We start from the raw sequence: 23406 nt of genomic DNA, 5'->3' as shown, positions 1-23406 counted from the left end.
ATTTTAATATATACATAACATTAATAGTTATGCACAAATAAGGATATGAAAATGAAAAAAAAACCCACAATGAAATAAAAAATAAAGTTGAATCCACAATTAACTTCAATGAGTTTCTCCCATTAGTTTAAAAAAAACCCAACTAAATAAATAATGACAATAAAGAGGGAAAAACGGTGTTCATTCTTCTTCTCCAAACTGATTCATGGGCTAAAAGTGCAGGCCAAACACCAGGCAGGCAGAGCAGAAGTTGTCAGGCTTATTATTCAACTGCAAAACTTCTACTCAAGTTTCAGTAACGGATGGTTCAATGGCCTAATTCCTGCAACTTAATGTATTCAAACAGACATGAAGGGAGCCGAGGCATAAATCAGATATTAACGCGACTAATTCGCTGGAAGCAGAAACACCTGCAGAGAGAAATAATATCGTCGTGGTGATTCACCCATTATTCATCCTGACGTCTTTATGTGAACGGCTTATGAGATTTTGACCGTGGTAATCTCGTCATGGCGACGTGTCAACTGCCTCCGCTTTGGCTCTGAACTCAACCTGTGTCTTTCTTTACCTGCCGAAAACTTCGAATATTCTGTTTAAAACAAAAAAGGGGGTTTAAAATAAGTCGCAAATGAGATGAAATTCATTGGGTTCTTGAGGCCTGTTTATGCTCCCGTTATGTACGAACTTGTAGCCGTCCGTTTCACACCATGTTTACTTTATGTTGTTCACTTTACTGTTTAGGTGACGTTACGTTGGTATTGCTGTTCACCAATATATCCACCAGGGGGAGCAGCCCAGAGTCAAAGGTTTATGACAACAACAACAGACTCCAAAACAAACACGGTGACTGCATGAAGTGTTGATATTGTAGCTCTGCACAGAGGCGGTGGTCGGTGAGGCCATTCAATATATCGCAACTGGAGGCCGCCATTGTTATGTCTTCTTCGTGTTTCATGAGCGCGACATATTGGGTACCAACAGCAACACTGCCCCCACTGTTTCTGGTGATACTGCTCCGTTTGGTACGAACAAAATACGGATGAAATGAACGCAGAGCACGGACGGAACGCTTGTCCGTATCTGGCTTAGAACCTAATGTTTAGCACAAATGGGCCTTTACAGTCTTAGAGACTGGTTTACCGAGGTCCCATGTTGGCTAATACCTAGGTCCGGAATTTACAATCCAAGAAAATACGGACCAGAGATGGTTATTTATTTTGGAGGCGTGACCTGAGCTCTGCTTTAGAGTTCGCATAGCTATTAGCTAGTGGCTCTTAAAACTGAAATTCCACATTTGTGGATTAGACCCTCACTATTATTATCAAATGGCGTCAGAAATAGTATACGCCAAGAGGAACGTGCCAGAAGGTGAAGTACCTTCACCACAAGATGGAGTAAGAACTGTTTGAGTGCAGGTTTCAGAGCATCACAGTACCATAGACACACACTCCTATACCCACATGTTTGTGCCACGGGGCTAAATAAACAAAGCCCTCTGCAGTATTTGAGGTCCGGACCCTTGTGCGAGTGACCACACTCGTGTTGAAGACACACCAGAACAACACCTTGAGGCCTCAAAAAAACAAACAAAAACAGGAGACTTTAATTGACATCATCATTTCCACTGTTCTTGCTGTCAGTTCACCATTCGAGTCGGCTATTTTTAGCCCTGGATTAAACTGGAGTGGATGCTCCAGTATTTGCAGCAGCGGGACAGTATGTGGGATTTACTCACAACTGCGCTGTGAAAAATAAAAACAACGTTTGCTGATTCCATTTCAACAGATTCTTTTGGTCATTTTCAGGTGCTTTACAGGTTTACGGGGTGCTATACCTGGAGTGGGGGGTTAGGGGGCCCCCTAGACCAGTGGGAGGGAACTGGAGTGCCTAGGCAATAATCTGTCTGTGGTCCTGTTGGCTGAGGATGAAATAACAACTAGGTCTAGTCAGGTTATTCTCTGTGATAAGTGGAGCTGGTCACACGTCTATTCTAAGTTGACTTTCACTGTCCACTAGATTTCAGCTCTGTTTCAAAGTCGAAGACTCCTGGATGTCTCAGCTCGATCTGTTGCGTAACTCGCTCGTCACTTTCCTCGGGGCGACGTTTACAAACCAGTTTATGAGGGAAACAAATAAGACGGGAGGCTTTAGGGACGTGTGCACGAGGGACGGGAGAGTTTCTTACGTTTATGATTTCATCTTCCATGGAATTAAAATGAGAACGCGTGGACTCTGTCGGGTGAGACTGCTGCATGTTTTGGGACTTTGACTTCTGTGTATTTAGCCGGAATTGAACCATCATCTTGTGAGGCAGAAGCACTTTCTTCAGCTCTGCTGTTCCCCTCTCTTTTAGCCCAATATTTGGGGCTGCAACTCATTGCTGATCGAAAACGGACAGAGCTTCAATTGGTCTCTTTTTATCCCACTGAGGAAACCTATTCCCTTTTCATGCATCACAAGCGTCTGCGTAATCCTGTTTCGTACATAAGAAAAAGCTACGTTCTCCTGCTGCACACCGTCCACATGCTCTCCAGAGACTGAAAAAGTGGAATTTCAAGTGCCCTAAAACCCAATCGATAAGCTCCTCCTGACCTTTATTCACATCAATAATGGTTTTTCTACCGATCTGAAGGAGCTTCTTCAGATAATCCTCCGACTGGGGTATTTCTCTGCCTGCAAAAACTGTTGGCTTAAGCTCCACAGAGCAAATACGCGAGGAGAAAAGAGTTTTTCCGCGCATCAACGCGTGCGCCAAAGAGAAGTCTTTCCTATTTGAACCGGAGCGAGTCTTCCCAGGTCATGTGCCTGGGGACCAGTGGTCTAACATGACATTGCTATTCAGTGTGTGCGTCCCTCTTTGTGTGTTCTCTTCTGAGTCATGCGGACTGAACCCTCAGCAGCACTAGGTACACGACCTTCGCTCCAACACCAGCGTCGCTCCCGGCGATCCACATGGCAACTTGTTAATGTCACTGCGCTCCATCCTGCCTGCCCCCATCTCTTCTCTCTCCCTCCATCAGAGGTGGTGAATTTGACCCGCAGGTCTCGCACATATATCCGATCCCTTTACGCCATCAACGGATCGGGACTTTGACTCTGACACCCAGGAACAAGTGACCTTTCATAGGCCTGATGAAAGGCAGCAAGACACTCACAGCAAGTGGTGGATTCACAAATTTCAGTACTTTAAAGGCATAAAAATCCGCAGGGGAAAATCATTTCATATGTACTTCTGAACCCTTGTATTTATTTGTGCAACACAGCAGACACCTTAGCACCTACCATCTCCCCCACAGAAAGTAAGGCAGTCGGTTGGATTCCTTTGCCCCTCAGCCTGTGTTCTTATCCATTCATGATATATTCACGGTCGTCCCCTCAATTCACAGTTTCCACCTTTCACACTGAGGCATTTCCTACCTGTCAGACAACCTACTGTGGCGTGTAAGACAGGGACAAATCTGAGGGTGGCTGGCCTCCATGGTGCCCAAAATTGGAAGGCATTCCGCCATGAAAAACTATCCTACGGAAGTTTTTTCTCAGTTTTCCCGGAGTCCTATATCGTTACGCTGGTCACCAGCTTTATCGCAAATATCAGCACATCTTCAGTATCTCTTCCATGAGCAGATGTGTAGCTGTATAGGACCATTTATGCTCAACGTCTGCAGATTTCCACAAGCTTAGGGATACCGACCAAACGGGGCAGTACCACAGGAAACCATGGGGGGCAGTGTTGCTGTTACTACCCGATACGTAGCTCTAATGAGACACGAAGAAGACAAAACAATGGCGGACAGTTTCCGTCCTCCAGTCGCGATATATTTAACAGCCTCACCGACCACCGCCTCCTACAACGTGCTTACGTTTTCTCCTTTGTGTAAGAGGTACACGATCAATACTTCCTCTACAGTTGGCATGTTTCTTCTGGAGCTTGTCCTTGTCGTGGATAGATTAGAAAACACCTTCGTATAAACAGCAGCTTTATGAAGACGATGACGTTGCTCTCTCCCACTCTCATTACACACTTGCCCATCAACATCTGTTGAGCATATCGGCATCTTCCACACAAAACTGTTGGCTAAATTTGATTCTGATTCTGATATTCGAAAGTCGCCACCTCACATCCACTTACTGAGCTCCAAAAACACGAGGACCACCACAACCTGGTTTAATTTATTTTGCTCTCCAGCTTTTATGTGCCATTTTTTTCTCTTTTGTTGTTACAGTATAATAACAACGTGTGGATGACTGAACGGCTTCTTTTTTGTGAATCAATTTTTTGAACACGGTAAAAAAATATCATGACATTATGTTTGTGTACATAGATAGATAGATAGATAGACAGACGGACAGACAGACAGACAGATAGATAGATAGATAGATGATAGATAGATAGACAGATGGACAGACAGACAGATAGATAGATAGATAGATGGATAGATAGATAGATAGATAGATAGATAGATAGACAGATAGATAGATAGATAGATGGATAGATAGATAGATGATAGATAGATAGATAGATAGACGGACGGACGGACGGACGGACGGACGGACGGACGGACGGACCGACCGACCGACCGACCGACAGACAGACAGATAGACAGATAGACAGATAGATAGATAGATAGACAGATAGATAGATAGACAGATAGACAGATAGATAGATAGACAGATAGATAGACAGACAGATAGATGATAGATAGACAGACAGATAGATGATAGATAGATAGACGGACGGACGGACGGACAGACGGACAGACGGACAGACGGACAGACGGATAGATGGATAGATAGATAGATAGATAGATAGATAGATAGATAGATAGATAGATAGATAGACAGACAGATAGATAGATAGATAGATAGATAGACAGACAGATCTGCCCCGTGTCTTCCTATCTGATGGAGCAGTTTTCGCCCTGCACAAACAGGTGGAGCTCTCTGGCATCAAAAGCACTTACATGGCAAGCACCAGAGAGAACCTGGTGTCCTGCGGCCAGTCATGCTTGAAGGCTCCTGCCAGGGTGACTCATCTACAGCAGACCGGGGCCAGGACGCAGTCTCTAAATGGTTCTCTGCTTCTGCGACATTGAAAATACATCTTTTTTATTGATAAAAACCGAGGTGGGTGCGACCAGACACAGCAGCTGATCATCATCTTATCATCGTGTTTTCTAAAGAGGGACGCAGCGTGGTTCTCCACCAGCACAAGTGTGAGACAGAGAGCCGGATCTGGGATAAAAGAAAGGCCTCCTGCACCAGCTGCCATCCTCAAAAGTGGTTACATTTACAGCAAAAAAAAAGGTGTGAGATCAAAGTTGACCGGCACATGTGGCCTCTGGTGTTTTCTGAAACGCCGATTGGTCGGCGGTAATGATATAAGGGACTGTTTTTGGTGAGCGGAGCCTGACAAAGCAGAGAGCGGATCAAAGGGCGGTCGGCTTTTGTGTGTTCGGATGGAGAGCGGCGTTATTGAGAGCGTTTTTCTGAAGAGAGAAGCAGAGAATGGAGAAGCGGCTATGCCATGTTGAGTCAGGATACTGACAGCTTGATCAGACTACTTCCTGGTTCTTATAGGCTTAAAGTGACTCCAGAAGGGGGCGGTAGTGCGCCTGAAAATTCACAGTGGAAGAGAGTGCCAGGAACAGAATGAGTGTTCTTACAAAACCCGGCGGAAATGACTGAACTTAGGCAAGACATTCTTTCTGAAACTACAGCTGCTATACCCCGAGTCTCCAGATGACAGAGCTCCTACCCAACTCTACGTCAATGGACCATTCAAAAAGAGAAGTGAGCACCTTCTTCCCATCAGGGGTAGACATCCTATCCACCTCCTCAACCCATCCACCAGTCACACCTCTTCATGACCACCACATCCATGACCACCACATTGGCTCCCTTGTTCTTCCTCTCCAGGTCTCCAAACCATCAACTTTGTCTCTCTGACAGACACAGAATAAACGGGTGCTAAAACTACTATTAAGTCAAGGCCTCATCCATCTCAATAGTATAGCTGAGCTTGGGTCGTGGGGGCAGCAGTTGAAGCGAAGGGGGCTGACTTCCCTCTTGACCCCTTGCAGCAAGGGGGAGGTTCCCCCTAACACCATCTCTAGGCCACAAAAAGTGGCTTCTCATCTCACATAGAAGCACCTGCTTCTCTCTCCAAGGCTTCAGCTACGAGACACAGATAGAGAGCAAAAGGGTGTATCTGTCCATTCATTTGAGAACCAGACCCCAAGATACACAGGTGTTAGTATGAAAAACCTGTGTCGCTTTGACACGTACATGTTTGTTGCTCATGTAAAGAAAGCCATGACAACTTTAGTGGACATGTTTGATGCATCTGGAAGCTCCTGTCGCTGACAGAACACCTCTTAAACAGATGCAGACCCACTGTGTTCGACAGCTTTCAAGCCGCCACTGCAGAGAAAAGAAATGTTTAATTAGAAATTCAAGGCCACGCAGGGCTCCAGAGGGCTGCGCCTTCCGTGAGCGACGCCTGTTGTGGTGCGCGATTGTGTCTGCGGCAGCACCGCTGCTCCGCGTGGGAGCATTGTTTCCAAGTTTATCTCCAATCATCTACATATTCCACCAGAGCGCTGCGATAACAACGCGAGCAAACGCCTGTGGGTGATGTTGCCAAAAATACTCCGGTGTTATGATTTCCTGACATCACGGCGTGACTCATTTCACCGCAGCAGGACACGTTGGGAAGAAAAAAAAAAGATCATTCCGCAAACAAATAAAGGTTGTGATTGTTAAAAAAAAAAAAGGAAATAAACTAAAGATTCTTTTGAATGTGGGCGCAGTACCGCGCTATGAACGCTAGGGGTTGCACTTGTATGAAGCAAAACATCTCTGGCTCTAATCTGCACTGCCTTCAAGTTCCCTCACTGTCAGAGTTTCCACAAATAAAGCAGCTGTGACAGACAATCTTGAAAACAATCCCTCACACGGAGCCACTTTTAAACCCTCACAAGCGCGCAGAAGAGAACAGAACCCCCTTTTTTCCACCCGTCTTTTTGATGAAGAAAGCAGTGATCTGAGCAAAGCAAAATAAACAATGTTGTGATCAACCTGAGCTCTCTGGAGATCATCGACTGGCGTCACCATCCTCTGCTTTCAGCTGGTGAATCTATAGGAGTGAAGCTCACGCACACCTTCTCAGACATGAGAGGGGGAATCCCCAGCGGTGAGGGGGTATTTCCCCGCCGTTTGGTGCGTATTCACAAAACATCTCTTGTGTATTTAAAAGTGACCATAGCGTACTCACCATGTTGACTTCCGACACCATGTCTATGCTGGCGATGTCTATGTTCATGCCCACTCGAACCGGCAGACCTGCAAACACAACACACATGAGCCAAAATTTAAATAAAAAAATAAATAAAATAAAATTGCAGGGTTGAAAGTGAAGAAGCTGAAAGTCACGATAAAGCATATTTATGGGTTTCCTCGTTGCAATTTATTGAATATTACTGTCGCGCACTCCTGGTGCGATGCGTTGAATTACCTCCGAAATCAGGTCTCAGTCGTATATCGTAACCTTTCAGCAGCCGGTCCACCGTTTCCTTCACCAGAGACATGTTACTGGGGTCACTGACACCGGCACTGTAGGACAACACAGTGGTGTTTGGACCCCAAGTGATTCCCCGACAACACTTCAAAAAAAGGAGTGGAGCGTCCCGGACCTACCTTTGCGCGCACACCGTGGCCACCACCAGCGGGAACATCCACACGCCGAAACACCTCGTTCTTCTCGTCCTGCAAACGGCCATGTTCGCCAGTGTTTTCCGCCTTTTTTCCCCCCCTTTTTCTTCAAGTCAAAGACGGACGAGCCACAACTTAGTCTTGCCAGTGCGGTATTTCCAATGCCGGGCGCATGCGCACACCGGACCACAACATCTGAGAGGCAGCGCTGCTGCTGCTGCTGCTGCTGGTTGTGGCAGAAGGAGGATTCAGCGTCGGGCGGGTTTTAAAAACAGGAGTCTCTCGGGAGGGAAACACGAGGGTCTCCCCGTGTCGGAGATGGTTGGGATTCAGCGAGAAGCAGCGGTGCCTCTCCGCCTCTCATGAGTGTTAAAATACATGAATAAATGACGGGACATTTTATAGGTTTATATATGTTTGTATATATATTTTATAGGTTCATATATATTTGTTTGTCCTGTCCTTTTTTTCCTCTCCAATGCAATATCGTATCATATCATATCGTCATCAAATCATACACTTCGATGTATTATTATTATTATTATTATTATTATTATTATTATTATTATTATTATTATTATTATTATTATTATTATTATTAATATGTAAGTATATGATTTGCTCAACCTGAAAATCAACTTGACCAAAGAAAGCAATGTGAAAAACTAGAGGAGAAACATCCGTCCAGTTCCGTCCTCTGACTCGGGTCGTGGGGGCAGCAGTTGAAGCTAAGAGGCCCAGGAGTTCATGCATGTCCAAGGTCTGTCCCTGATCCTCTGCTCAGGGGAGGTACCCACCATAGTTGCTGACTTTCTGAATCTGTCAGTGATGACTGAACTTCTCCTCTAGACCTTTGTCCTTTGGCTCAGCTCTTTCTTCACCATGGATGCTTAATGACTGAAGGCATGCCCTCACTTGTGAGCCAAACCCCAAGATACCTGAAAGTGGGGAAGGAGCCAACCTGGACTGAGAACCATGATCTCAGACTGTGAGGAGAAGATCTAGATCCTGAGTTTGAGCTTCAAACTGAGACAGAGCTGGTGTTCCTCAGCAAAACTCTGGTTTCCTCCCAGTCCAAAGACGCAGAGAGGATACTGCTGAATTGTCTGCAGGTGTGAGAGAATGTGGGAGAGGTCGTCTGACCTGTGACCTGTGACCCCGCCTCCTTCCCCAGGTAAACTGAGCATCACTATGATGTTGGCTGTGGTTTTGGATCTGCTAAGAAACATGTTTCTCTTGAAGTGTTGATGAAACAAAAGTAAACCCGACTTTGTAATATACGCGGTGAGTGATGTGAATATGTATGGCGTTTAAATAAACATGATCAGTCGCGCTCTTCTGCAGAACACTGTCAGCGGTCTGAGCTCAGAGACAGCGTTCCGCGGCTTCCCACTTTGGCACGCGTCCGTCTTCACACGCCAGGCTTCCGTGCTCATCGCGGCGGCTCACTCGCATCGCTCCGGGCACGCACGGAGAGAAGCGGTGAAGCCTCCGCTCTCCGCGAACGCTCGAGTCTCCACGCACCAGAAAACAGGACGCGCGCGCACTGTGGGGTCGACGTGGTCAGGGATGCGCCGGGATCAGAGGCGGATGCCGGGCCAGTGATCCCTGCTGCGGCGCTGATGCGGAGGGAGGGAGGGAGGGAGGGAGGGAGGGAGGGAGGGAGGGAGGGGAGCTCCGGTCCTGTCACACACGGGAGGAGCGCTGCGACCAGGTCGGCTGGAGAACAGTCCGTGCTTTTACGCTCAGTAATTCACACAGAGACGTTCGGAACCAAGACTTAACATTGACACGCGTTTCATTTCATGATTATGCCACATGAAAATAAAAATAACGAATGAATAAAGCATAAAAATTAACATTCAAATGGAAAACACGACACAATAAATGAGGGAATATATATATATATATATATATATATATATATATATATATATCTGAATATTTCTGTTTTATATGACAATCTAGATGAATATTTAAAATAAATCATGAAACAATAAATTCTGTTTATTATAATAATTATTATTATCATTGTATTTGATAGGTGAAAGTCAATGAGCTATACTGTATGTATGCAATTATTGAGTAATAAAGTTTAACTGATGTGATTTATGACTCAAGATGTGAAGTGCAAAAGCAAAACAGCGCCCCCTAGATATGACAGCGGCTGTGCTCTATTCAACTACATGTAAACACACGCATACTGTTTGTTTTGTAGTGGGAGGAAACCAGAGTCCATAGGAGATTCCCAACATCATGGGAAGAACGTACGAACTCCAGCTATGTGACTCCACCTTTAAATAAGGATGTTGCTCCGTGCACCTGCCCCAAAGCACCGTGCTTTTATGTGCAGCTCTGGTTTGTAACTATACAAAAATTGCAATAGTGACGGACCATTGCAGCTTGAAGCGCCGTCTCTGAAGAGCCTCTCACCCCCTGCGGCAACTGCAAATAAAATCTCAGGAGCCGCCTCTGCCGCCAAACGATTAAAGCCAGTTAGCCCCAACTGGACTGGACTGGAGAGAGGAACAGGTCTTCAGGAAACAGCAGGTTGTTGCTTCATTACAAGGAGCAGATGCAGCTTTATCTGCTTTAATTGAGAGATAAATGCTGAAATGATGATCCAGAATTTGTTTTTTTTCCTGCCCACCACATGGCATGTTTATGAATACCAGCCTCAATAAAGGCGGATTTAAAAACCTGGCAAATATCGGCCAGTAAAACGCAGATCAGATTTGTTTATTCACACATTTGAGAAACGTCCAAAGGGCTGAGGAGTTAAATGGCGCCACCGCTTCAGGCCCCACTGTGGCGTTTACACCTGGTCCGCAGGCAGCGGGGGGTTCAGCTGGGCCTTTGATAGCCATCCAGAGATGACGCTACAAGCCCACACATCATGAAGGGAATTGATGCAACATACCATCGCTGGATTCAACTGAGCAGGTCCCAACATCGACCCGTGAATTTTAGGAATGTAACATGCACTATATTCTGTGTTCCGAATCTGACAAAGGGTCCAAAATGGCCACCGTGCCCAATGAAATTCATAGTTCTGTTGGCGAACCTTGCTCCATGCTGGACGGAGCCTTCAGAAGCTAAAGATGGACACACGAAGCTTCATGAAACAGTGAGCTCATGTACAGACTCCACTAGATGGCGCTCCCTCCTCCATGGCTTTTGTTTGGAACACTCATTTGCATGACCTCACCTCATTTAAAACCAAGTACGCCACCTACTGGCCACTGAAAATGAGGACGTGAAGCCTCATCAGAACGAGCGACGGGCTCTTGAAGCTTCATGAAACGGTCCTTATTTTTCAGTGTCCACTAGATGGCACGCCCTCATTTAATGAAACCTTGCATCTTCCTTTGACCGACACTAACATCTGAAGATGAAGCTACTCGAAGCTACATGAAGCTTCATAAAGTTTCATTCGCGAGTCCAGGCTAAGTTATGAGGAGATACTTTCATTTCATGGTTTTTTTTCACGTGGTTCTTGATCTTGTGTCGGATAAAGAAGACCTATTGTTCAGTTACCCCTGAGAAACACCACTGAAGAACCCAATGCCGGCGTAGATGATTTGATGACTCAGCACTTTTTGTAAGCCGTGCTTTAACAAGGTCCGTTTTAAAGATCAATCGCTTGATCCGTCTCATTCTGTCCGTGCCAGTCGTGGACGTCAGGAAGTCGCTGATAGAGACGAGCTAATGGACGTGTTATCGTGGAATAACAAACGCATCAAGCAATATTCAGGAGCGGCAACATCCTGTCTGTCAAGCCAACCCCTGATCCATCTCCGTCTCAGGTTCATCTCCATGTGCAGCTGCTGCTCTTCCTCCACTCCACTTCCAGAGGATTCTACTGAGACGAGGAGATTTCTACACACATTAACGTGAGAGAAAAAAAAGACAATAAAAGGGGCACGGTGAAAACCTAACAGCTCAAACTGGACCAGGTCAAAGTGTCGCCCTGGGCCACATGCTGCCTCTTTCCTGTGTTAGAGTGGTCCTCACCATGTCTGAGCAAAACAACAAAACTGACCTGGAAGAAGAGCCGGATATGTGAAAGCTTGTGATTTCAAATCTGTGCTTTCAATTTTTATTTATTTATTTATTACTATTTTATTTTAATTACATATGTTTCCCAATCTTTCCTTCTTTTTATCCCACTGATAATAAATGGATTTTTGGGAATTATTGTTATTGTATTTTATTTGTTTATTTTTTTATTATTTACCCAAATGCTGACCTTAAATATAAAATTTCAGCCATTCCTCCTTTTTATCTCATTATTATTATTATTATTATTAATAATGTATTTTTTATTCACCCAGATGCTCACCTTAAATATAAAATCTCATGTCAACCTGTCCTTCTTTTTATCCCACTGATAATATGGATTTTTGGGAATTATTGTTATCGTATTGTATTTATTTTTTTATTTATTTTTATTGACCCAGATGCTGACCTTAAATATAAAATCTCAGCCATTCCTTCTTTTTATCTCAGTGATAATATATGCTTTCTTTTTTGGAATTATTATTATTATTATTATTATTATTATTATTTAATGTATTTTAATATTATATTTATACTTAAATTTTAAAATCTCAGCCATTCCTTCTTTTTATCTCAGCGATAATAAATGCATTTTTATTTTTATTTTTATTTTTATGTATTTTCTTGTTTTATTTACCCAGACGCTCACCTTAAATATAAAATCTAACACTTAAAAATGAGGACTACAAATTAACAAATTATTATCTAATTACTTTCTGATTTACTCTTAATCATAAGTAATTATAGTGTACCATTCAAAGTAAAAATACAGTCAAGCGTAAGACATTAATTATTACTTGATGATGATTAATTACTATTATAATTTATTTATTTATTTTATATATACCACCACCTGTCGGGTGATGGCGCGGTGCTCAGTGGTGGTGTATATATATATATATATATATATATATATATATATATATAGGATTGGATCAGGGGATTCAAAATTGAATTTCATGACAAAATTATGACGAAACAAAAAGTACTATGGAAGTATTAGGAAGGAAGGGAGGGAGGAAGAAGACTGTAGTTTCTGCACCCAAAAACACATGAAACTGTGAGTTCTATATTTCCAAACACCTTTCTATGAAGTATTTTAAAGAGCTTCCCCGTCACCGTGTGTGACGCGTACCTCCTTCACCATTAACTCCAGCGCCCTGAATGAAGGAAAACCAAGGTGTGTTTGTCCAACAAGCCAGTGAAAGATCTGTCTCCTCTCCTCTCGGTGCACATCAGCTGCAGCAACAAAACCAGCGTCAGAGCCCCGAATTGGAACAAGGAAGTCCGTCCTCCAGCGTTTCCGCCTCATTTACCCTCCTTCTGGCAAAGGAGGCACTTACTGCTGCTCTCTCAAGGTTATCCAGCCCTCTCTGGCTGCAGCGCCACCAAAAACAGTTGGCCTCCGCCGTCGCCCACCTCCATATCCTCCAACCCGTTTCATCTCCGCTGAAGTGCCACGCTGCCACCGGCGCTCGATCACTCCTCACTGCCAAAAGGGCTGTCGGGCGATGGCGCTGCGCTCAGCGGTGGTGGAGGGCTTCATCGGGAGGATTATTTACAGGCTTTATGGAAGAGTTGAGGAGGATGAAGATGGTGTGGCGCCGAGCGATAACAGCGTTTCACCTCCAGTCACCTGCGGTGGTGAAACCAAACACCACAGTAAAGATGGCCGCCTTCAATTCTGTTTAATCGGTCATAATGTTATTTTCTTGCGGTGCATTGGCGCAATGGTCAGCACTGCTGCCTCCCAGGGTTCGAATCCAGCTGCGGACCTTTCTGGGTGGAGTTTGCATTGTCGCCCTCTGCCTGTTCGTCTATGTGTGTGGCCGCTGCATGTGGGAGGGGTTGCCGAGTGAGTGAGGTCTCTCCAGAAGTGAAGAGGTGCCCGGTGCGTGTCCAGCTCTGAATGTGCGCTTCTGTGCAGTTTGGCTGTGACAAAGTCATAAACCAAGTCACGCTCTGTCCCAGACTCGCCTCATCCCTGTCCCAGCTCCAGCCCACAACAGGACATCAAACCCTGGAGTGAGCGCTCCAGCACCTCCCCTGTGACACTCTACCACGGTCCAGTGTGGAGACAGGAAAGGTTTTACACCTCAATATGAAGAAAAGAAACGGGACACGTCTGCATACAGAGGCTGTGTTATACACAATAACAAAGCGCGCCGTGGGTCAGCTGATCGGTCCGCGCACGTTATGCTTTGTTCCGGCTTTTTTGGGTACGTTCCAGTTCTGGATTTTTGTTTGAAATTCGAAGCAAAAAAATCTCAAAATTTTTGTTCGAATTCCAATTTGTTCAAAGTCCGGGACGTTCAAAAACCGAGTTACCACTGTATATCCTGGTGCTGTTATTAGGTTACAGTTTTTATCCAATCAGAATTCAGCTAGCTTGTGTCGTCATGTCCAAGGCCTTCAGCAGCAACAGTGCAGGCGGAGGCACCCTCGGAGTGAACAGACACATATAGTAGATGGATAGTTGCGACAGCCAATCAGATCATGAGTTGGGGACAGGGAGGCCACGGTGGTCTTGAACGTGTCGATTTTCATGGGCACGTCCCGCTACTGTGTCACACTGCAGAAGAGAATCTGTCCTGTACCTGAACCTCAGTCCGGTTGTGGACCAGCTTGTCACCCTGAATCCCGTGTACCAAAGCCGTCCTGCCCCTCCACTAACACCACAGATAAACCTTCTCACTCTGAGAACACAATCCAGAGGAGAAGTCACATGAGCCGCCGTGATTCCAGTCCCGACCTGGCGAGTGCAAACCGTTGTACGTCCCACGCTGTCTTTAGAGACTTTAGAGAACAATAGTTCTGCTGTTTAATTCCAAGAAATTTATTAATAATGAGCAACGCAGCCATCAATGTTAGATGAGTTCTGAATTATTCAAGTCAAATGTCTTCTCAGTGTTTCGCCTGAGTCTAGGTGAGGCGCCTCCCCTGACCGCACGTCACTGTGATTTAGGTTGCACTAACTGAGAGCCATTATTCCTTCAAGTGGGACGGTGAGGCGGAAACTTTTCAACACCGTCTGTAAAACACACCAAAGCATCACCGCCAAATTCTTACTCCGCTTCTTCTCAAGTGGAAAACAGCCCTTCAGTGACAGACATGTTGCTACTGCAGGAGACAGCAAAGATATCTGACTCAAGGACTGTTTTCTTTCTACCGGGGGAAACGTCAACATGTTTGACTCAACTAAAATGAGGGGGGGAAACGTTATAACACTTTGGTTCAATGTTTCACTCAATTATATTGTCATACTTTAATACTATACTTAATTATATTTCTTTAAAAGAGTTAGTAATTTTCATTGTAACACAAAATAAAATATCATTAAATAAACATTAAGTTGTTTAAATTTCTATAAATTTGTATGTGCATGTATAGATAGACGTATAAATAAAATAAATAAACAGATTATATATATATGTATATATCCAGATATAAATTCTTGTATTTTATTTAATGTTATTTTATTTTGTGTTTGAAAAAAATGTAGAAAATTACATTGAAAATTACTAACTCTTTTATTTTGATTTTTTTTTTATAAAATAACATTAAGTAAAATATAAGTTGTTTAAATTTATATTAATTTGAATGTGCATATATAGATAGCCATATAAATAAAAATAAATAAATAAAATAAATAAAAAAAACATATATACATACAAATCACATACATATATAAATTCTTGTATTTTATTTAATGTTATTTTATTTTGTGTTTGAAAAAAATGTAGAAAATTAGATTGAAAATTACTAACTCTTTTATTTTGAAATTAATTTAATTTTTATTCTTAATTTAATGGCTATATATATATATATTCAATTCACTCAATTATATTAACATACTTTAATATTATTATATATATATATTATATTAATATTACTTAATTCTATTTCTTTAAAATGTAATTTTCTATTTTATTTTTATATTTTCTCGTGTAATGTTTGGCAATTTAATGGCAACTAAGCATCAGTCAAATGGACAATATTTTGCTTCTGTCTATCGACCATATTTAGTTGATTTACACAAGAGGCTGAAAATAGACTTTGTTTTGCCGAGCGAAAACTTTTCTGGACTGTGGTTATTTACCAGTTGCTTCACTATCGACGTGCTCCTCTGGAGGCTGCCGGCAGAGTCTGCGCGGCAGCTCTCTCTTAGCATGCAGGTCAGTCATGGCAGCCAAACCTTTTCTTTTCTTTTCTTTCCCCCGGCAACAGAAATTCTCTCAGAATAAATCCCTTTTTCAGATCGTCTGATAAATAATGCATCTATTCTGGTACCGAGTAGAGACAGTCACAATCGTGCTGCTTGTGAGCAGGATATTTTCCGGATGTAGTTTAGTGACGTTTATGATCTGCGCTCAAGGCGTTTTGGAAGATGTCCAGCCAAATGCAGAGGACGGAATCAGGTGTGAGGTCAACAAAGGCAGCCGAGGCCGGTTTCTCCCTCACACAAAAATCAACATTTATTTTATCTTACTATGCTATGGTTCCGTCTCCATGGAAACTGGAGAGATGTTTCTCTCTTTTTTTTTTATCCTGATGTAAGATCCGCTGGAGGTGGTGGAGGAGAAAGTGTAAAGACGCGGCGCTGGCGCGTCGCTCTGGGGGTTGAGGGAGAGGAAGACGCCTCGCTGACCGACTTCCAAAGTTGGTAAGAATTCAAAAGTTCAGTTCGACTGTGGAGCGAATTCGGCCGCCGAGGAGCAGGAAGGCGCTGAAAGACGTCCAACCAAGAAGCCCACGCACTTGCACAATCAATAACCTCGATGATGCTCAACACATTTAAATATATATGAGCGGATTTTCCACATCAAAACACCGATGATTGAAATTAAAATCCTCTGCTCGACAGCTCCCCCGACAGAGAATTAAGATTATTTTTAGAGTTTTGGATGTCGGCTTGTTTCTCTTTAGGAGGATTGGTGGAGGAAAACGGCTATGTATTTGTTAGCTCAGACATTCAGGTGCTTAAAAGGGTCATAACTGTTCAAAGTTTTAGGTGAAAAATAGTTGAATATTTATTTTAGCATGGATGAATACAGTGATATTAAGTTGCAAAGGAATTACTGTGGTTAAAATCCTCATAATTCTGGGAAGTTTGGAGCAGGTTTTTGGCAGATGTGGAGCTTTTACATGAATGGAAACGTCCTGCAAAAGATGGTTTTCCATGTTTAATAACTTTGTTAGTTCCCATAAAAACAATAATTCACACTGCAGAGTTTCTAGTTAAAAATTCTGAGGGGCGCTAACTGTCAGCTTCTTTAGCAGGTAGCATTAACTTAAAACCAAAACCAGATCTGACACCATTTGTTGCTCAAGCTTTAAAAGGAAGGATTGTAAAAATAGCAATGAATGTAAACAAAAATTAGTAAGAAAAATGAAGTCAGTGACCTTGAATAATTGCTTGTAACACGATTACTCCATATCTACAGTGAATGATGATGGACTCTTATTTTGAAATAAATTTTTTATGTCAGTACTTGTGCTTTTCTTCAATGGTAAAAGCAGGATTAAGAGATCGTCATAATATATATTGATATATTGCTTTACTTTAAGTTAGTATTTTAGTTAAACATAAACATAAACATGTTTGGCTTTCAGTTCAGACCTTTTCCCAAAAGCTAGTGAAAATAATAATAATAATGAAAACTAAAAATGCCCATTAAAACAAGACATTAAACACCAGTGAATAAATAGGAAAATGTTAAATAAATACATTTTTAAGTGTTTATCCTAATCGCTAAAATAAAGTGAATACAATAATTTATATTAAAATAACAATAAATAGCATCTTATTGTAGAAAATAATGTTATTTATAGTTAATGTTATTGTTATTATTTATATTCAGCAATTGAACGGTGAATGTAGTTCATTTATTTAAAGGTATTTAGGGCTTTAGATGAAAAACAAACAGTGCTTTTAAAAATATACATACATATTAGACAAAAAAAGAACTTGCTAAGGTGTAGGCGCTAACAGTACAGGACGTGTGCGTTCTTCCTTCGAGCTATTTATCTCGGGAGAGATCACTTTCCAGCAGTTGTGAACTATTTTTAATTCTCACAGAGTCGAAATAGAAGCGATTCATTCCACCACACAAGCTTCTCCTACTCTAAGTGGTTGCCATAGAGACCACATGCTGAGGCTGTTGAAGTACAGTGGGTCCGTCTCACGAGGGGCGTTTTGTGTATTAATAGAATCTCAGTTGTGTGGTCAAGGAACATGTTGGCTCACCTTTCTGGGGTGAGGTGAAGTTCCATCCACGAGCTTATGTTCTGAATAGGAACGAAGTTCACGAAGTAACAGTGGGCGACGACACAAATCGAAACATGAACTGATTCAAACGCCTGGCTCAAGAGCAACTTCATGAATCACCAGTCCCTCAACTTGGCTGCCTGGATCACCTCACCATTGGACCCTCAGTCGGAGGTGACACCTCAGGGCACTGTCCTCTCCCTGTCTTCTCTTCACCTTGGCTTCTCCTGGGTTCAGGATGACACATCTTTAGAAGTTCACCGCCACCACTGAAGACGTCAGCTGGTGGTCAGCTCAGGTCTCCACAAGAGGTCCTTCAACATGAGCAGCACACTGGTGAAGAAGGAGTGGACGACCATGGAAAGCCCCAACCTCTCAGTGATCTGAGCAGAAGCTCAGACACTTTTCTTTCCATCCGCTTGACTGACAGGACACATATTTACTCGGGAAAACAGCTAAAAAGAAGCAGTTAAGACTTTCCAGAGCTCGGCGTCTGTCAGCAGAATTTCCAGGAATCTGTCTCGCGACAATCTGCTGACATGGCGCCGCGCCGCTGATACGTGCGGCGGCGAATCAAAACTTGGAGCACATATCATGACATGTTTAATTAAGCTCCTTTTTGCTGAATAATAAACTCATTAAAATCTTTTTCAAGGCCTTTTCTCCCGCCGTCTAAACAGCGCTGCGCTGTTATCTTCACCGGGTAATTGTATTCTCTAAATTGACATAATTGAATTGCTACCCACCCTGGCGTACGCATTGTTCCCGCGGACGGAAACGCGCCGCCTCGCAATCCATCATTATCGCTCTTCCTCTTCATCCGACCTAAAGTCTGGTGAGCGTTCGGTCATTATATTAAACAGCGTTGTCATCCGTTAATGACCTCTATTTGTTAGAAATGGCTAACTGTTTGCGAAGCTACTATGCAGCATGAGCAACAATAACATTTCATTTTTAAGGTTAGTATGTTCATGTTAATGTCTTGCTTGAGTGAAGGAAGAGAGTCGGCACTGGAGCGAACACGCTTTAGGAAACATTTCTGGGCAAACAGAGCTGAGCTAGAAGGCAGTGTGCTGTGAGTGTGACCACTAAATCTGTTGTATCTGCAGTCCAAAAACATATAGACCCTCATACATATAGACACTCCTTGTCTTTAAATCTTTATTTTCATTGTTTGTTTTTTTTATTTCCACGGAAGATTCTCACTGACGGACGCTATGAATACACTCATACTCATTACTTCATAACTCCATATATTGTGCTTCATATGTATGATGTCCGTACTATGTATCTAGAATGAAAACCATTGTAAAAATAAAGAAAAAAATGCGGAATGAAAGTGTGTTTCCAAACTTTTGATATGGTAACAAAAGTGTCGATGGACATACCATCAAATGACGGACTACATTTGCCTTATTTGGGGACAAGCCCCTCCCATTTTTGAGGTGTGGATAGGCAAGTCGAGTCGCTGTTGAATAGATGTGTCCTAGAATGAGAAATGTTTCCGGGTGAATTCAAATTCTTTGGTTTTATTGCTGGTGATTACGAACATTAGGGAGCGAAGAGTCAATCCCGAAACATATTGTAATGGTTAGGATGTGTGTGCGTTGGAGATCTCGCGAGAGTGGTGAGGTGCAAGGTGAAAGGTTGTGCGTGCGACTTGAGTTTTGGAGGGAGAAGCAGGTGCACGTCGAATAAAAGAAGCATCTCATTCTCATCCGTCTCGTCCCTGAATCCTGCGGACATTACAATATGGACTACATCCAGGGTCTTTTTCATGAGTGAGGGAAGGGCTGAATGAGAGATGGACATATGGATTGGTGTTATCAATAAGGACAGATTTATGGTGAATAAAGAGCTGAGCCAAAAGCCAAAGCTAAGCCTCACGCCCATGGAATAATGTATTGACATTAGGAAAGTGGACTTTTGCGTCCCATACTGACAAAAAAGGCAGCCTTCAGCGTTGACTCCTACTCATCGGTGTTTGAATGCACCCTCCTCAGAATGATACTCACAAAGACAAATGTTTGACGTTCCGGGTCAAAGAGGGACGTGGCTTGGACTGACATACGTTCAGAGTGATTAAAACAACCGTGTGTAAAATCATCATTTTAATGTGCAGGAGCGTGTGTGTGTGTTAATGCTGAACAGAAGGTGTGTGTGCGTGTGTGTGTGTGCCGGCGTGGCATGCCTTAAAAGCAGAGATTAATAATGCCACAGTGGGTGTGTCCCTGCCATGCTATTTAAAGCGCTAGCTAGGTGGATTACGGAGCGATGCCCTTATTTGTAGCAATGCGAGTGTGTTTACTCTCCAGATTTGTTTTGGCATGGAGACGAATCCGTCCGATATTAGCTCTTTTAAACTGACTAATCCATCATGAGCCATTGTTGTTGGTGAATGATTTATATTCTGAAGCCATTATATAACTTCTGTTTGGAGTACAAAGGGACCAGAGTTGAAGGATTAAGTTGCATAATCAGTCTCCACATTTTAATGCTGTCAGAAGAATATCCTATATTTTCTCTCCCCACCAACACTTTGAATTATTGATAGCATGACTGTGATACCACTTATAATGAAAAAGTAATGTGCTGCTGAAACCCAGTCTCATTGATCATCTACTGATAGGACACAGCGGAGACGCGCGCCAAACGTTGGTAAACACTCGGTTGTCTCCTGAGCGAGGGTCGAGTTGAGGAGAGGGCTGTTAGCAGCTTGAAATATCTTCCTCACAGTCCATTCCTTCTGACGTTAAATGCTCTAATTGACTGGTTCGACGGGCGAAACGCCACGAAAGTAGGACAACAACAAGAAATTTGGCTAAAACTAGCCGGAAAAACAAACGTGCTCTGGAAAGAAACATGGTTTTAAATTAAAATGGAGTAAAAGTTAAGTAAATTCAGGGTTAAGGTATGCAAAAATAGTATTGGTCTCTGGGTCATGACTGAAAGAACAAGGTCCTGGAGGCCGCAAGGGTGGCTCCCTCAGAGACAGGGTGAGGAGCTCGGTCACGCGGGAGGGGCTCAGAGTAGAGCCGCTCCAGATCGAGAGGAGTCAGCAGAGGTGGCTCGGGCATCTGTTTCGGGTGCCTCCCGGTCGCCTCCCTAGAGAGGTGTTCTGGGCATGCCCGACTGGGAGGAGGCCCAAAGAAGACCCAGGACACGTTGGGGGGACTGTGTCTCTTGGGTGGCCTGGGAACACTTTGGGGTCCCGTCCAAAAGAAGGACAGGGAAGTCCGGGCATCCTTGCTCAGCCTGCTGCCTCCGCAACACAGTCCTGGATAAGCGGATAAAGAAGAACGTCGTCCTGTTGCTGTGCCATGGTTTACAAGGTGAAGAGTCGGAAAAGTGTTTTGCCAACATCAGTCCGTGGGGCAGCAAGGTTATTCAAGTTAACCATGAGGAGATGACACAACAGTGTCCACAAGTGGAGCAGCCTTCCTCCCTCCCACCACTGTGGGGTCACTGGTGGGGCCCCCTCTTAAGGGGACCAGCTGGTCGACTGAAACCATCCTCTATTCTATGGGTGTTGGCTAAAACAGTGAAGAAGCCCTCAAAACTCCCTTCGTTCTGATCAGGCTTTGGGACCAACCTTGGGGGTCTGCATGCTGCAGAGACTTGAGCCACAGGAGTCAGTTCATGCCACACAGAAAAGATATCACGAGGTTGTTCACTCGCAAAGACTCAGCAATCATTGGTCTTCTTAAACCTGCAGAACCTTTGAAGCAGCATGAAGGACTTACTCTTGTGAGCTCTACCTTGAGTCTCTAATGCCTCACCAGCAGTTTACTTCAATAGGGCCATGGTACATTTAAAAAAATGAGCAAAGGGAAAAAGGAAAAATTGAAAAAAAGCACAAAAAACAGCAGCAGCAACACTGTATTTCCTTCTGTACATTGGTGGCTGGAGGTTCTAATCTTCATCCCTGCCAAGTCATCGACTCATTCGACGTCTTATTGTCCAAATGGTAGCAGCAACTCCTTGGACTCACGCATTTTCAAAACAAGATCTCCGCTGCTTATGCGCAGCCGCCTGGGCGACAGTAAGTTCCCGTGCAACATTGAAAATAAATGATGCAAGCTCTTGTTATTTATGACGCAGAAGCAAATCCCTGCCATCCAGGTGAGAACCAGCGCCGCTGCTTCCCTCTGGTCGATGGATATTGTAAGTTTGAAGTTGTTCTAAATGCATCTGCCGCCCACTCCACTTAACCAGCCAACCACTATATGAATCAGAGTTCATTGTGCTGCAACTCCAGCAGCACAAGCCCAGCAGCTTCTCTTCCACTCTGTGCACGGCTCTTTAACATTACAGTATTTGAGGTAGAGACTCCTCTCCTTTTCTGGCAGAGATACATGTCATGATCTTGATATTAATGAATTGACGTAGGTGTGAGTGAATGGTTGTTCGCTTACATGTGCGCACCATAAGTTGCACTAGTCAAGAAATGCATTGAAGGAAATATGTACGTCGCACTGAGCTATAAGTCACATGTTCTGAGGAACATTATTTTACTGAATTAGTTGATTGAAAGACACCAAATTATGTGACCGTTTCTGTGATACGTGTTGTGTTTTCCTGTTGCTGTGACTCTGATTTTACATATGATCATGCGAGATTTCGGACAAAGACCTCTGGATCGGTGGAGGGACGAGGTCACGATCACTGGGACGAGTCACCGACGTAATGTAATGTCTAATCCTCATGTTGGTCAGTGTGAAAGAACATTTAGGAACATGTCAAATCATACTGTATATTTCAATATACAAAGCAGACCTTAAAAAACTGGTACATTACGATCAGAATCTCAATAGAACTATGACACCAACTGATACAATGGTAAGTTTTCTTTTTGAGGAAGGTTTGTGAGGCTTATTTGTAAATGTTGGAGGGCGCCCAACATCTCCAAATCCCCCCAATTTTTTTTCAAATATTTCATATATAAGCACATCAAATTTGTGTACGCTGACTCGACTATAAAGCTGGTTGGTTTACTTTACATTTATGGGAAAAAAAACGGATGAATAAATGTGTTTAATGTTCTTGGATGAGCCACCGCTTGTTTGTGCGTTTATCATCTATGTCGTATAATGTATACCGTATAACAGCAGCACCAAAACATGTATATTGAAGTGCTGTTTTCTTTCTGGAATAAACATTACATGTACAGTATACGGCGGTTTATTTTGACCGTCTGTCTGATCCTTTTTCTTTTTAATCCCCGCGTCTTTATTAATAGTCTCATCGCTCGCATGATGATTTGCGCTGTATGTTTTTCCCAAACACACTTGGAAAAAGCCTGTCCAGCCCGCCGTCCCTCCTCTTCTTCTCTTAAAAAACTCCTCAGTTTTTTTTTTTTTTTTTCTCCA

At 43.3% G+C, this 23406-nt stretch overlaps 1 protein-coding gene across 3 annotated transcripts in view; it reads right to left on the bottom strand.

The window, feature by feature from the left end:
- LOC128748013 (gamma-aminobutyric acid receptor subunit beta-2-like) overlaps positions 1 to 7902 on the bottom strand; it is a 44759-nt gene extending 36857 nt beyond the window's left edge. For 2 of the 3 annotated variants that reach the window (XM_053846365.1, XM_053846366.1), the window contains exons 1-3: positions 7696 to 7902; positions 7514 to 7611; positions 7274 to 7341 (exon numbers count right to left, since the gene is read on the bottom strand). In XM_053846365.1, the coding sequence (XP_053702340.1) occupies positions 7274 to 7341; positions 7514 to 7611; positions 7696 to 7778 (249 nt within the window). In that variant the 5' untranslated portion in view covers positions 7779 to 7902. The remainder of the gene's footprint in view (positions 1 to 7273; positions 7342 to 7513; positions 7612 to 7695) is intronic. The other variant, XM_053846367.1, reaches the window with a different exon arrangement.
- Positions 7903 to 23406: the final 15504 nt, after the last annotated feature.

The sequence above is a fragment of the Synchiropus splendidus genome, chromosome 17 (genome assembly GCF_027744825.2).
Source record: "Synchiropus splendidus isolate RoL2022-P1 chromosome 17, RoL_Sspl_1.0, whole genome shotgun sequence".
NCBI classification, from domain to species: domain Eukaryota; kingdom Metazoa; phylum Chordata; class Actinopteri; order Syngnathiformes; family Callionymidae; genus Synchiropus; species Synchiropus splendidus.
The sequence above is the reverse complement of the archived record's forward strand: the minus strand, read 5'-3'. Positions and strand labels throughout refer to the sequence as shown.